At 38.9% G+C, this 13,901-nt stretch overlaps 1 protein-coding gene across 4 annotated transcripts; it reads right to left on the bottom strand.

The window, feature by feature from the left end:
• Positions 1-623: 623 nt before the first annotated feature.
• On the bottom strand, positions 624-13,544 carry CCDC82 (coiled-coil domain containing 82). Of its 4 annotated transcripts, none has more exons than XM_039718754.1 (8): positions 13,347-13,544; positions 12,632-13,210; positions 11,938-12,172; positions 10,658-10,750; positions 8,524-8,648; positions 7,794-7,964; positions 2,622-2,807; positions 624-2,057 (listed from the first exon to the last, which is right to left on the bottom strand). In XM_039718754.1, exons 2-8 carry the CDS (start codon positions 13,187-13,189, stop codon positions 1,992-1,994), a joined length of 1,434 nt encoding a protein of 477 aa, XP_039574688.1. In that variant the 5' UTR covers positions 13,190-13,210; positions 13,347-13,544; the 3' UTR covers positions 624-1,991. The 4 variants fall into 4 exon arrangements, with proteins under 4 accessions (XP_039574688.1, XP_039574685.1, XP_039574687.1 ...); XM_039718751.1 differs by having other exon boundaries at positions 13,318-13,485; XM_039718753.1 differs by lacking the exon at positions 624-2,057 and adding an exon at positions 6,304-6,343 and having other exon boundaries at positions 2,673-2,807; positions 13,318-13,485.
• Between the last annotated feature and the right edge of the window lie 357 nt (positions 13,545-13,901).

Genomic DNA, 13,901 nt, shown 5'->3' with positions numbered 1-13,901 from the left:
TCTGGCAGCAGTTGCCCACCCAATCTGGGTATTTGTTCCCAGTAAAGTGGCAAAATAAATGTGGTGACTTCTCATGGACAAATCTATGAGAAATCAGGTTCCATTACTTTTAATGCTGAGAGTAACATGTTAAAAAGATTCAAAGGGTTAACAGTATCTTTCACTAAGTTGTTCAGCCACAAAAGACTAATAGAGTATGTGCGTACAGCAAGATGTAGGATTCAAAACACTGTGCCCTTAATTTTATCTTAATTTTATCTGATGCGGACAGAAACACTGAATCATTTGGGTTGGAAGGGACCTCTAAGGATCATAATGGCCAGAAATATCTTCCAGTATACCAGGTTTCTCAAAGCCCCCTCTTGACCTAACCTTAACACCCTTCCAGGGGTGGGGCATCCACACCTTCTCTGGGAAACCTGTGCCAGTGTCTCACCAACCTCACAGGAAAAAATTTCTTCCCCTATGTCCATCTATACCTTCTTTGAGTTTAAAAGTTGTTGTCCTGTCACTACAGGCCTTAGTAAAAAGTCTTTCTCCATCTTCCTTGTAGCCACCCCCCCTCAACTTTTAAAGGTTGCAATATGGTCCCCCAGAGCCTTCCATTCTTCCCCTATGTCAATCTATACCTTCTTTGAGTTTAAAAGTTGTTGTCCTGTCACTACAGGCCTTAGTAAAAAGTCTTTCTCCATCTTCCTTGTAGCCACCCCTCCTCAACTTTTAAATACTTAAAGGTTGCAATATGGTCCCCCAGAGCCTTCCATTCTCCAGACTGAACAACCCCAACTCTCTCCTCAGGCTAGCTACAGCCAGTCCTCTCATCAATTTAGTGACCCTCTGGACTTGCTCCAGAATGCCCTGTCTTTCCTATGCCACGACCCCAGAGCTGGATGCAGCATTCCAGGTAGAGTTTCATAAGAGCAGGAAGGCAGAATCACCTCTCTCAGCTTGCTGACCATGCTGTTTTGGATGCAGCCCAGGACAAAGTTGGCTTTCTGGGCTGTGAGTACACATTTACAGTTCTTGTCCAATTTTTCAGAATGGGCAGTACCATACTTAATCCTTCCAAAAGCCTTGAAAATCTACTCTGATTTGGGTTTCATGCAATTCTGGTAAGCCATGCATCCTGTTTCTGACTAAGTCCTTCCTACTTTCTGTTAAGTTACACTGGAAGAATTCTTGCTTATCTTGCTTGGGCATATTAATCCATTCTCTTAGGACTGCAGTTACTCCAAGTTGCTGCCATTATGTTTGCACAATGTAACCTGATGTTTAAAATCTCAGTAAATTGCCCCAGCTACTTATCAGAGACAGCAATGTGGGCCCATGTGTTCATTTAGATGGCTAAACCAGACTCAGTCTGTATGACGCCCATACTGTGACTCATCACCTACTTTCTCAAGAGAGGAATGACTACTGTGCTGCAAATGCAGTCAGGACTGCAGAATATTTCCTCTGTTGCCTTGCAACTGTCTGTACTGATTCCTCAGAGGAGAAATAGATCTTTGCATTTGGGTCCTGTTTGTTGTAACTATCATTCTAACTGACTGGGCTTACTTGCACATAATGAGCAATAAGGAAGGTAAGATGCAAGTCCTAAGTTCTGGTATAAGAAAGCCTTACCTTTCCAAATATACTCACTGCAAAAGATCTCAGCATCTCCTGTGTTCTCTACAATGCAGCTCAATCTGAATAGGTGGAAGTTTTATTTCACAAGTAAATAATATTGAACTGATATTTCTAATAGTAGGAAACTTAAAGTGATTAATGCAGTAAGACTGGAAGGACTGATTTGGTAAAACTTTGGATTTGTATTGACACAGATGAGAAAAAGAAGATATAGCACATTATCAAACAGTAATTTAAAGGCATATGAATTTATGTGTAACAGCCTACATAGAAATCTTGAAGTCCAGGCAGAGATAAAGTGCATGTAGATAAAGTAGGTCATTCACATTTTTCAAATGTCTTTCAAAGAGCTATATGATCTCTTAATCAATTTTCTCTTCTTGAAAATTGTCTGCATCTTCCAGGTAATCTTCAAGATCATTGTATCTCTGTGAATGAAATAAAATTTGTACAATTTATCCATATTTAATAACTGCATTATGTAAAGACTGCTTTTCTTGTTCAATACATGACCAAGTATGCCAATAACAATTTAGAAGCTATATCTAAAAGCATACTAAATGCAACTTCATCCAAATTTTTACATATTTAGATAAATTGTCTTAAAATAGTTCATGAAGTGGTTCTAAACAATTAAAAGTTCTTCAGTATAAACAGAATTCTAAAATACTCTTTCTGTGCTTCATGTACATCTTTCCAAGTTACAGCGCAAGTTTGTTGTGTTGCTGCTTTTAAATGAAACAGGGGCCTGCCCACCACAGCCCAGAGATCACGCAGCTGTCAAAAACCTTCATGTCAAAAGCTGATACAAACTCTGTGTGAGCACAGCAGCAGACCAGTTTGAAACACTGGATCAGCAGAAATGGGGAATGCTTGAGCTGAGTTGTATTACTGATGAACGGTAACTCAGAACTGATCCATTAAATCAGACATTTTATCTGAACTTACTTTCATCTGCTTGGAAAAGAATACGGGGTATAACCCAGTCATACCTTCTGAATCCACCCAGTCTCTTCCAAGTGGCTGAAAAGCCGCTCTACAGTGTCTTTGACTGCTTCATCCTCAACACCATCCAATTCAACAATGGAGCTGCAAGCCACATATAACTTGTACTTGAAGTGTTTCAAGTTGTGATAAACTCTTGTACGATTTGCACACACCGTGCCAACCTTCAAAACCTAGGCCAGAGCAAACAAATCATTCCCTTGGATAGAACCATGATTATCTTTACAATATACAGAATTGGTGGCCTAATCTAGTAAGATTTAATCAGTCAGTCCAGGAAATTGTTTGGAATAATGAAATAAATAGAATGACACTACATGCATAAAATTAGCACAAACTCATGTAGTTTTCACAGCCACAGCAGAAAGATTTTTGAGCAAGCAGGCAGCCAGCAAGTCAAAGCAATGGCAGCTTATCAGTGCTGTCTCCTTGCAAACACAACCATGTTTGCAATTGGTTGTATCTTTCTTATCTCCTTGTGGAACTTTGTTACAAAATCACCACCACTTTAGACAACCCTCATATTGTGAAAGCAGAGGAAGAGGATTTATTTGCTTACTTTTGCTTAATGTGTAAGTACTTCCTAAGGAGATGAAATACCAGTTTTAACATTTTGTAGACTGAATAATATTAAATATTTCTTCAACAAATACATATAAACATATATAGACATACACCTCACAGCGCTTAATAAATGGAGAGGCTGAATTTCAAAAAAATGAAATCTGAACTTGAAGCTTTATACAATACAAACATTAATCTGCAACTGTCTGGGAAGAATAGCTAAACTATGATGGTGCAGAAAATAAAGTCCCTGCATCTCCCAGTTATTACCAGTTTTACTTCTATGATTTCCATGCAGAAAAGATGGAACTGACTTATTTCACAGCAGTATTTACAGGTAAACAACAGGTAAAATATGCCTGTTTTGGACTGATGTCTTGTCACACCTTTTCATAACAAGTATGTACATGGCTAAAGTTCACTAGTAATGAAAGCTAGCTGCAATTGCATTGTTGTTTTACATTACACGTAGATATATATAAGAATCAACTACAGTTTAAGTTGCAAATCTATTTCTTCTGTGCCACAAAAGTGATACCTTTTATTGCTAATAATCCAAATACTCTCAAATTACAAGAAGGTTAAACTTAAATTAATGCTTAAAACCTACATTTTCAAGGAGCTTTCCTGAATGTATGACCAAATGTTTGCATCTGTGAGCAGTTCTCCAGAACACCTGACCTACCTGTGCAATCTAGCACCAGCTCTATCTGCTGACAATGAAAGTAACAGAAAAATGTATTTTTAAAGATTATGTAAATGGAATTTACATGTGTTACTTATATGTTCTCTTAACTATATGAATATATCTTAATTTCTTAAACATATTAATCAGCAGCTCAGTGGATATCACCAAGCATAGCATCAGTTAAGTCAAAAGAGATACACTCACTTAAAAGAACTTTTGATCTGACCTACAGTAAATTGTTATTAACTGAAATTTTAAACATTTTAAGATAAAAATGCCTATTACTATATTTCAAGTCTCTACTGATCATGTAAATGTTGCGCCTATATAGAGTTCCATTTTTTAGTATCCCCAAAACTGAAAAACTAAGGCTTGTGTTTGGTGCTGCAGGTGCTTTTGAAATGCAGGACCTTTCAACTAATGTTGAGCCTTGATATATTCAAATTTCCAGAAGCACAATTTCAAATACTGCAGCAATGAAGAATTGAGCTGCAGTGTTTCGTAGGGCATTGCACAACTTTTCAAGTATCCCCAGCAATGAGGTGTGGTATTTGGAACATTATGTGATATAAAATAGGAGATACCATCTTACATCAAACTGATGGCCCAGTTTTCTCCCCTGTGACAACAGCTAGCAGGAGACATGTAGGAAGTTAGTGTAAGACCCAGCACAAACATTAGAATGATCACAAGACTACTGCACATTTTCTGGCAGTCAAGAGTTAAGATCGTCTGTATCATCCCAAATACCATGTTCCATAATGTGAAAGAACCTTCCCCAAAAACCTGGGGAAGGTTCCATTCATTTTGGGAATGAAAGGCCTAATTCATTTTGGGACCCAATACTATTTTTCCCTTCCAAAATATCCTGTGGCAGTGAGTTTCATAGCTTATTTATGTGCGACGTGGAGAAATGCCAAAGGCAAATAGCTAAATATCATATAAATGTAACTACGTATTGTGTTTTTAAGCAAGAAAGATAGTCTAAAAATACAATGCTATTTCAGAATGCAGCTTTGGAAAGAATCTCAGTACTGTACTCTAATTTTTTCCCCTCACAGTCCACAGTCCTTCTGTGTTAATGCTTAACTTATCTACTCAAGCTGGCCCTATCAGCCAAAGTTGTGTTAAATTACTTTGTATGGAATGCAGGAGCATGGTTGGACAATAGCTCAATATGTAGTGACTGAATCCATGTCTTCTAAGCATGTTTATAAACAGAACACCAAGTCTGAGAGTAGAAAACAGTTTATAATCCAGGTGACATAAGGAGCAAGGAAGTGTGGAGGACACTTACACCTCTAAACCTTGTGATTTTCCCTGATCAGGGGAAATAAGAATTGGCACCTAAACAGTGAACAATCACTGCAAGCCTAAGCAAAACTGGAACAGCTGTTTCTCTTCTCTTTCCACTGGCAAAGCAGAATACTTCAGAGATGAGAGAAAAGGAAAGTTTTATGCAGAAGAAGGAGGTTGGAGGTCTGTTTTTGTTCTCCTCACATCCACTTTTCTCGGGTATTTTCAAACAAATCTATAGAAAATAGTCCAACTATGTGTTTCTGTTCAATTTGATCTGTCAGTGCTGAACTGCCTTCTCTATCAGTCAATTAGGCTTGTGGAATGGCAGTTTTATGTAGCTCTTAGAGCCTCTTTTTCTTTTATTTTTTTTTCTAAATTGGCAGGACAAGTTGCTCAGTGCATTGCCAGCAGAGCTTTAAAGACACCTTGAGAACAGTACTTTTGGCAGTCTAAATTGCAGGTCACCATAAGAACACAAATGTTGCATTACAAGACACTATCAAAAATTACTGGGAAGTGTTCAATTACTCTCTCTCCTGAGCCTCCTTAACAGCCACTGAGATATACTGAGCAGGCACATAGCAGACGTCCCCAGATGCTGGTGTACACAGGGTAAAAAAAGCTCTCATTTTGTAGTGCTAAGCCGAAGAGGACCAAAATGAACTAGCAAGTTAGTTCAGTATTCCATAGGATACTTCAAGTTTTTTCCAAAGTGAAAAATAGCCAACACTTTATGCAAGACAACATTTGGTCAGCAGTGAGGGAACTGCTACTTGTTATTTCTACAGTGAAGCTGAAAGTTAGGTAAAGATTAAATTCTTGTGCTAGTTCACTAATTATTTCTGGTTAGGTAAGGCACGTGCTCTCCATGAAAAATGGAGTATTTTTAAATTAGTGATCTGCGTTCACTAATTATTTCTGGTTAGGTAAGGCACGTGCTCTCCATGTATTTTTAAATTAGTGATCTGTATGTAAGGAAGAATGCCTATGACAGATTGCAGTATCAGTGCTGGGATGATTGCAGAGGACTTAATATTTTCCTCCAATAAACAGGACTACAAAGGGGAAAAGTGTTGCTGGAAAAGCCTAGCTTTCTTGACTATCATGCACACACATACTTTTCAAATCAGAATATCAGCAACTGCTGCTCAGAAGGGTCTGTAATATAAGAAAAACTCTGTCACAGATTTCCAAGCTCCTACATTACATGTATGATGCATGATGACAAAATGCTAATCATGGTGACAGCTCTCAAAACTGTAAGTTAAAGAATTTGCAAACACCCAAATAATACAGGTTTGAGCTTCAGTAAGGTATACTTTCTGTTTGACAAGGGCTTCACTTTATTTTTACTTAAGAAATCCTATTATACCTTATTACCAAATATACTTTAAAAAACCCTGGTTCTGAAACTTTATTTTCAACAAAGACTGTGAGAACCTTCAGCTGTGCTCAAAAATTCTTTTACACTTACAAATAAAATACCATCTGTGTCTCCTGAAAGGGAAGAAAGGCAGAACTTTGGTATCAGCTTGGTAAAACAACTGTAGCAATATTTTATTTTTGACAAATCAAGTGCTTTGAATTTATCATAAGAGGTCATGAATTGCATTACTGAAGGTTATATGCACACCTAATCATTACAATTATGTGTAGCTGTAATTTTGAGGGGAAAATCTCTAAATATTAGAAACACCCAGGTTCTTGAGAGTCAGTTTTCAAAAGGCTCAGCTGTTAAATAAAATTGTATTAGGCTATTATTAAATTATTTTAGATGACTTCTTAAATCACCTAAAATGACTGCCTAATGGAACATTATGTAAGAAGATGAAAGATGCCTTTTAGTTAAAAAAATCTAATCCAATATGTTCTAGAAGTGACAACTGAGGGAGAAATAGATGCAAGACTACCTAAATGGAAGTGTTCCCTAGTTTGGATAAGTAATTCTGATAATGCAGTAGTGGGGAAAAGGCTCTAATAAAATGCATTGATGTAGCTAGGAACAAGTTTTCTTGAAAGGAGATCAGCAAATGTAAATGCATCTGAGATGCCAAGATAATTTGTCCTGAGTGAATAGCTACGTGGCAAATAGGACATGTGGGAAAAATCTGAAGAATGAAGCAATAAATTTTGACAAGGTCACACTTGGACTGCTAGAATGACCATTGCACTGTTTCACTCATGTTTGAACCTAGAGCAAACAAGAACTGTTGGAGTGCACGTGGACCTTCCAAGGGCTAGAGGCAGAGCAGGCACAGAATTAGTAAACTTAGCGACCCAATGCTGAACAAACTTCACCTGCACCAAAACAGAAAACACAATAATTCAATAGCAATGATTGTCCCTCATACAGAAAGTTACTTTTACAATGTTTCTGACCACCACTCAATGCAAGACTCCTGCTGTGAAAGTCTTAAGGGCATTATAGACACACACAAAGGTAAAGGAAGGGCTTTTTCATTAGGGGATAGATGTTGGGAGGAAACAGCACAAGGGTCATTGTGATGCAGGCAAAACCAAAGGCCATAGAAAAACATTTGATTTATTTTCTTGATAAAACAAAACCTTAAAATTAAAACTTAAAACTACAATGCTGGTTTGAAATTACCTGTTTATCACCTGACATGAAGTCATCCACATCCAAAGTTTTACTATCATAAAGCCTTCCAGAGAGCAACACATTGAACTTACACCACCGCTTCAGTTCACAGGCCTGACAAGACATATTTTCTGCATTTTGCAAGCTTATGCGAACATCTGGGTAACAATCCACACGCTCCTGAAAAACAGATTCCAAGTAACTTTAAAGAACCTCTCTAAACTTAGCAATGCCTCTAACAGGCTGCTGAGTACTCTGTACTCACACAAAATTAATCCAAGAGAAATGAAAGAGATCCAAATTTTGTTATCACAGTAATCATTAAATCATTACACCCGTGACAGTAATTCTCTTCTAGTAATATACATAAAATAACTAATTGCTCTATACTGATTTTACTTTTTGTAATAGTAGAAGGTTCATGATGAACATACTGTTTACCTTTTTGAGGGAGGAGGAAAATATCTTGTTAGAATGTTTAGCAAGTAACAAAAAATCCTCAAATGTCAACTGCTGAAGTTAGCAGGAGACACGTTCAGGTAGCTGAGCACAGATTCTGTTCTGCTACCTGAATGTTTGTCTGGTTATCAACATGTAAAATATTTCTGATATTGATATAAGCACAAAACCAAATTATTTAAGTTAAGGAACAATAGTTGCTGTTAAAAATGATATATAATTATAATGATTGTTGCACATTTACAGAGAATTTCAGCATTTAAAGTACAATCTACATAACCTTGTATCGATCCTTCCAGCGACTTCTGCAGATTAAGTTCTCAAGACGAGGCTGAATGAAGCGGTCATCCAAATAATGAAGTGAGAGCAGCATATCTTGTGCATATTTCTTTCGTCTCGTTCCATCTGTTCAGTGAGAATCATCACTAATTTGCTGACCACACTATGTTGTACAAGCTCTTTAGATAAAATTTTCAAGAACATTATGCTTCTGCATACTAAGAACTATGAATGATTTTACTAAACGTCATTAAATACATTTGCTACTGTTACCCATAAAAGTGATCCACGCAATCCATGCACCTTGCTAAAGGGATATATTTTCTTATTTAAAAGGGGTACAAGAATAAATTCTACAATCAAGCCAAAAGCTCTAATCCCAAATGGAGATCCATTCACTCAATCCTATTTAAAACAACAGAAAAGGAGGAAGCATATGGGGGAATGCTCTGCTTTTCAACCAACCTGTTTAAGTTGTTTGAAATGTATAAGGGAAGTGGTTGAAATCCATGAAACAAACTTCTCTGAGCTGCTTCAGAGTAGAAATTTTGATAGCTCTCTTTGTCACTTATAAAGCTCACAGAGAAACTGACCTTTACTTCAGTAGCACAGTCAGATGCCTTGAGTTAGCATAAGTACTTCCAAATACTTACTCAAGAAAAATAAATAAAAAAGCATGAGGATGAGTAAAACTACTACTGTTACTGTTTCCCAAACACATGCTGGACTCCGGAAATTAAACAGGGCTTCCACAGATGGAGGCCAATGCACACTGCCCTGGAACTTCAGTGTGTATAGACATAAAATTTAACTCAGCTACCTTCCCATGCCTTCTAGCAAAGCTGCTATCCAAAAAAAGGCAGACCTGAGAAGTACCACTGGCTATGCAGCTTTTTACATAAACGTAGTTAATTGTCATTATAGCTGCCATAATTGCAATTAACTGTTTTTCCATATTCTCTTTACACACACATTTGCAGTATGAGCTTGGAGAGGCTGTGCTAGATCACAAAACAAAATCCTCCCCAGTAAAAAGCAAGTGTGAACTCCAATACTATAGTAGCTACTCTTGAGTCAAAACTAACGAAGAGATTCACTTCCATTAACTCAGAACAATCCATTCTATGTTACAAAAATACATTTTTGTAATGCTAGGCTATGCTCATACAATGTTCATGTACAACCTCCAGCTCACTGCAGAGCTCATTTACTTCCAGCAACTTGGCAGTAAATTGTTACATTTTATTGAGCAGATATCATTTGAAATAGAAGGAAGCTATTACAACATGAATCTGGCAGTGTTTACTTATTACTTTTCAAAGGCTTGTTTTTACTCGTCGAAACAAAACAAACCAAACACCCAAAAGAACTAGCAGTGGTAAATGAAAGACATTTTTACCTCCAAGAGAATACAGCCTTTATTCTGAGATCAGGGGTGTACTTCAGTTTCTCCATTCCCTTTTAGCTCCTGATGACACCAAATCCTCCACTCCTGGCATTTCACTAACTCCTTCCATAATCTGACACTGAGAGTCCTCTCCTTAATCTCATCTTCACAGTGCTTATGAAACTATGTGTGAGGCTGTTATTCAGCCTCACTAGGCCAAATGCCAAAAAGCACTTCCTCAGAAAGAATAAGACAAGTACTGACTCCAGCTAAAGCTTATTTATCCGACATGTTAAAAAAAAGGAAAAAAAAATATGATATAGTCATCTCCATAACTAAAAGCATTTCTTATCTATCAAATTCCTAAGGAAAAAACTGTGAAGCACAAGAGATTTTGACTAACCAGCTGACCTTGCAATGTTTTCATTGAGATATCTGCTTTGAAACTAATTTGGTTTTCATGTTGGAAAGGTTACTACTGATTAGTAACACATAAACACATTCCTACATCTCAAGAAGGCATTTAAAGCCTTCTGTGCTCAAGAATTAAGTCTACACATTTTTCCAAGATTACTGTATCATTTTCAGATAGAGTCCTCTCTGCTCTCCTCCACCAAAGTTATACAGCAGGAAAATCACAGTTTTCAGGACTCTCAGTTTTGTGATCAGGAGAATCACTCTTCCCTAGAACAAATGGCTTTGTGTAATTTTGAATGCATTAATATATTATTTAATGAAATTTACTTACCATATAATGAGCTCAGAAAAGTGTCATCAATTGCATTTATGAGGAAAGCCTTTACTATTCTTTTGAAGTGTTCATAATGATCACAGCGAGATACTGGGAAGAAAGCAATACAACCAAAATTTACCAAAAGAAGGAAAAAATTCAGAAAAAAAAAGTAAGTCACGTTAGAAGTCCTGTAAGAAGAATTCTTCTTCTCCAGTATTTTAAGTTTATAATTTTAAAGTTACTTAAATATAGATTTAGAAATAATTTCAATACACAACATCCACACCCATAGGATTTTGCCTTTAAATTGTGCTTCTCATCCCAATGATCCTATAGAATTTTAGTATTCTAAAGTCACATGTGCTTCCAGCAAGAGTCCATAGTAAGACCTACAAACACTAAGAGAAGTGAAGAATTTGTTCAACAAATAGCAGAAAATAATATAAATCAGAGAAGACCAAGCTTATGTTGTGGTCATGGGTTTTTTGCTTGCACTTTGGTTGTTGTGTTCATTTTTTTTTCTTTCAAATACAATTCTGCTAACGTCTTCACTGGGGAAGAAATACCACAAATGCTTGTGACTACCTACAACAAGCACTGACTGTCCAGTCACCACATACCTACCTCTGAACAACAAAATATGGAAGAAAATAACTTGCATAAGGTTCTGCTTCAAATCTCTCCGCTCCATCCAGAAACTGGTTTTCATAAAAGAACAACTTGAAGAGTTTTCTTGCTCTGTGTAATTCGGCCGAGATTGGTCAGCTAAGTCAAAAACCCCTCTACACCTCTGGTCCCAAGTCCTACCACCACAGAATAAAAGTACATAAAAAAAACCCAAAACAAACCAAAAAACCAACCAAACAAAAAAATCCAAAAAATAATATCCCAAGGCCCAAACTCATAGCGAGAACAGAATTTGGACAGATTAACATAGCTACTCTTAGCATAAACCACAAGATTTTAGGATGAAGGATGATGCCTTCAGGTGTCCCCAGGAATGAATGTATCATAGGCAGCCTACTTCGTCCTAAATCAGACTAACTGAAAAAAAAACTGTGCAATAAGGTTTCACTTTCTACCCCTAACTTATACCCTCTCTTTAATTAGATATTTAAAGACTGCAAAAGTTTACTGTGGAAATCAGAATGCTTTCGTAATAAATTGAAATATTTTAAGTATCTGCTTTTAAATACCATTTCCTATTCCTTAGCATTTGTATTTAGCCCATTAATTTTTATTACAGTACTACGAGCTAGATACACATGAAAAATTATCACTAATTTTGATCTTACACTGTGGGATGTAGTGTGCCAGCAGCTCGCTGTTTGATGGATTTCGTTGCTTTTGATGTGGCTGATTCTCATTCTTCACATGCTCTGTGTTTTCAATGTCATCACCATCATCGTCTTCCTCTGCCTCTACTACAAAATCTTTCAGGCTGTCACCATCACTTTCACTGCCTTCTGATGGTGTGAGGGGCAACTGACAGAATGGTTCCTCCTCTATTGCTGCTTCACTATTAGAATCCTAATTAAATTTTAAAAAGTACTTCAATCACAAGAATTTTCAGTATTTGTACAGGCAAAATACTACATATACCAGCTAAAACTTCTGACTATCTAATAACACCATTTGTTCAATTAACAAGAAAGCACACATTTCCAAAAAAACTCATCATTCTGTACTAGACACCAATTACTTTCAGCTTTAAATTAGCTATTTCCATGTACCTCTCTTCAGTCTACTTCGAGGAATTAAGCTAACATGAGATGTCTAAGACACTTCAACAGGTATTCTGCTGCCTGGTAAAAATAATTTGATAGATTTTCAGCAGTCAAGTTATCCAGTTAATGCGACTGATAAAATATTACAGAACTACTAATTTGTCATGCATTCAAACCCAAAAAATCCCACCGATTTGTAACTCTTAACTTTTCCTCAGATTAAATATTTCGTCCAATTAAATTTCAAAGATAAAACCCTGACCTCACAATTTGCACTGCTGCAGGATCTCCGAACTGCACTTTGTCTTACAAGTTCTTTCAATTTTGCAAGCACTTTCTGTTTCCTACTAGTAGACACATTCTCTGCAGGGCACGTTTTATCAGGCTGCTGTTCTTCAGAACTCTCATCGTCATCCATTATACAGCGGCGTTTGGCAGAAACCTTTCTAACAAGTATGTCGCTGCCCTCGCTTTCATCGCTGTCGTACATGACAGAGGTGCTCAACCTCTTACGCCTGCCAGGCACAACGCGCTCATCGTCACCATCCTCTGCTACTTCCCCACGGCGGTCTTTCTCCTCCTGATCTGCGGCACTGCTCTCCACAGCCGTCGGGTCTTTTTCATTTATTTCACTTTCGGATGTGGCAGACGACTCCTCCTCCTCCTCCTCAGAGGCGGCTGAGGATTCGTCACTGCTGTCAAGCAGTATCAGCGCCCTTCTAGTGCGTCTCCAATCCACTCGGGACCTGGGTGACGCCAGTCCTGTCCCGGCTGTCTTATTCCTCGTTTCGTATCTTTTGACACCTGTTTCTACCCCCATCGGAAAGCTGTAGCAACACACCTAAACAGAAACCGGCAGAACAAAGCACTTGTTACCATGCGCTACTCAAAGCGGGGGAAAAAAAGAGTACATTTCGCTCAACTCAGCAGCACCATTGAGGGACTCACGCGGACACCAAGCAGCACTCAGCACGCACAGCAGCTTCTCCAGAGGCTACACCGCACTCAGGACGCGCAGAAGCGCCCGCGCCCGGCGTGGCTGCACGGAAGGGATCGGGTCCGGGGCGCTGCTCTCGCTCCCAGGGCCGATCCCAGGTTCGCTCCCAGGTTCGATCCCAGGGCCGCTCCGGCTCGGGACACCCCGGCTCGCGCGCCGCCGTTTCCCGCCTCGCGCCGCCTCAGCCGCTCAGCGCGGGATCCCGCCCCCTCCACCGCTCCGCGCATCGCGATTGGCCGTCGAGCCTGTCACTCATCCCGCCGCGATGTTTACGGAAGGGCGGTCACGCCGCGGTGGGGGTTGGGAGGAGGGTTTTGTTTGAGTTAGTGCGCTGTGGTCGGTGAAGCGGCCTGAGGTGGAGGGTTCGAGTCCCGCCTGGGCGCCCTGTCCGCGCCTCACCTGGAGGTCTCAGGCAGCGCTGTCATGTGTGGTTTAATTGTGCCTGTCCTCGGTGCATCCCCGAGAAAAGTCTTTGTGGGCTTGCGGCGTACGGCAGCTCCGCAGCGGGGCTGGCAGGGGCCGCCGCTTTTAATTG

Source organism: Passer montanus, unplaced genomic scaffold, assembly GCF_014805655.1.
Source record: "Passer montanus isolate IOZ18808 unplaced genomic scaffold, ASM1480565v1 scaffold4, whole genome shotgun sequence".
Classification (NCBI taxonomy): domain Eukaryota; kingdom Metazoa; phylum Chordata; class Aves; order Passeriformes; family Passeridae; genus Passer; species Passer montanus.
Note: the sequence above shows the minus strand (reverse complement) of the source record. Positions and strands in the feature narration are given on the sequence as shown.

Excerpts from the sequence above, each read along its gene's own strand:
- CCDC82 (XM_039718754.1), bottom strand. The coding sequence starts at position 13,189 with ATGGGGGTAGAAACAGGTGTCAAAAGATACGAAACGAGGAATAAGACA. Across the intron at positions 8,649-10,657 it reads TTTTCTGAGCTCATTATATG|ATGGAACGAGACGAAAGAAA; the intron begins GTAAGTAAATTT and ends CTCACTGAACAG. Across the intron at positions 7,965-8,523 it reads GCTGGAAGGATCGATACAAG|GAGCGTGTGGATTGTTACCC; the intron begins GTTATGTAGATT and ends TCTGTTTTTCAG.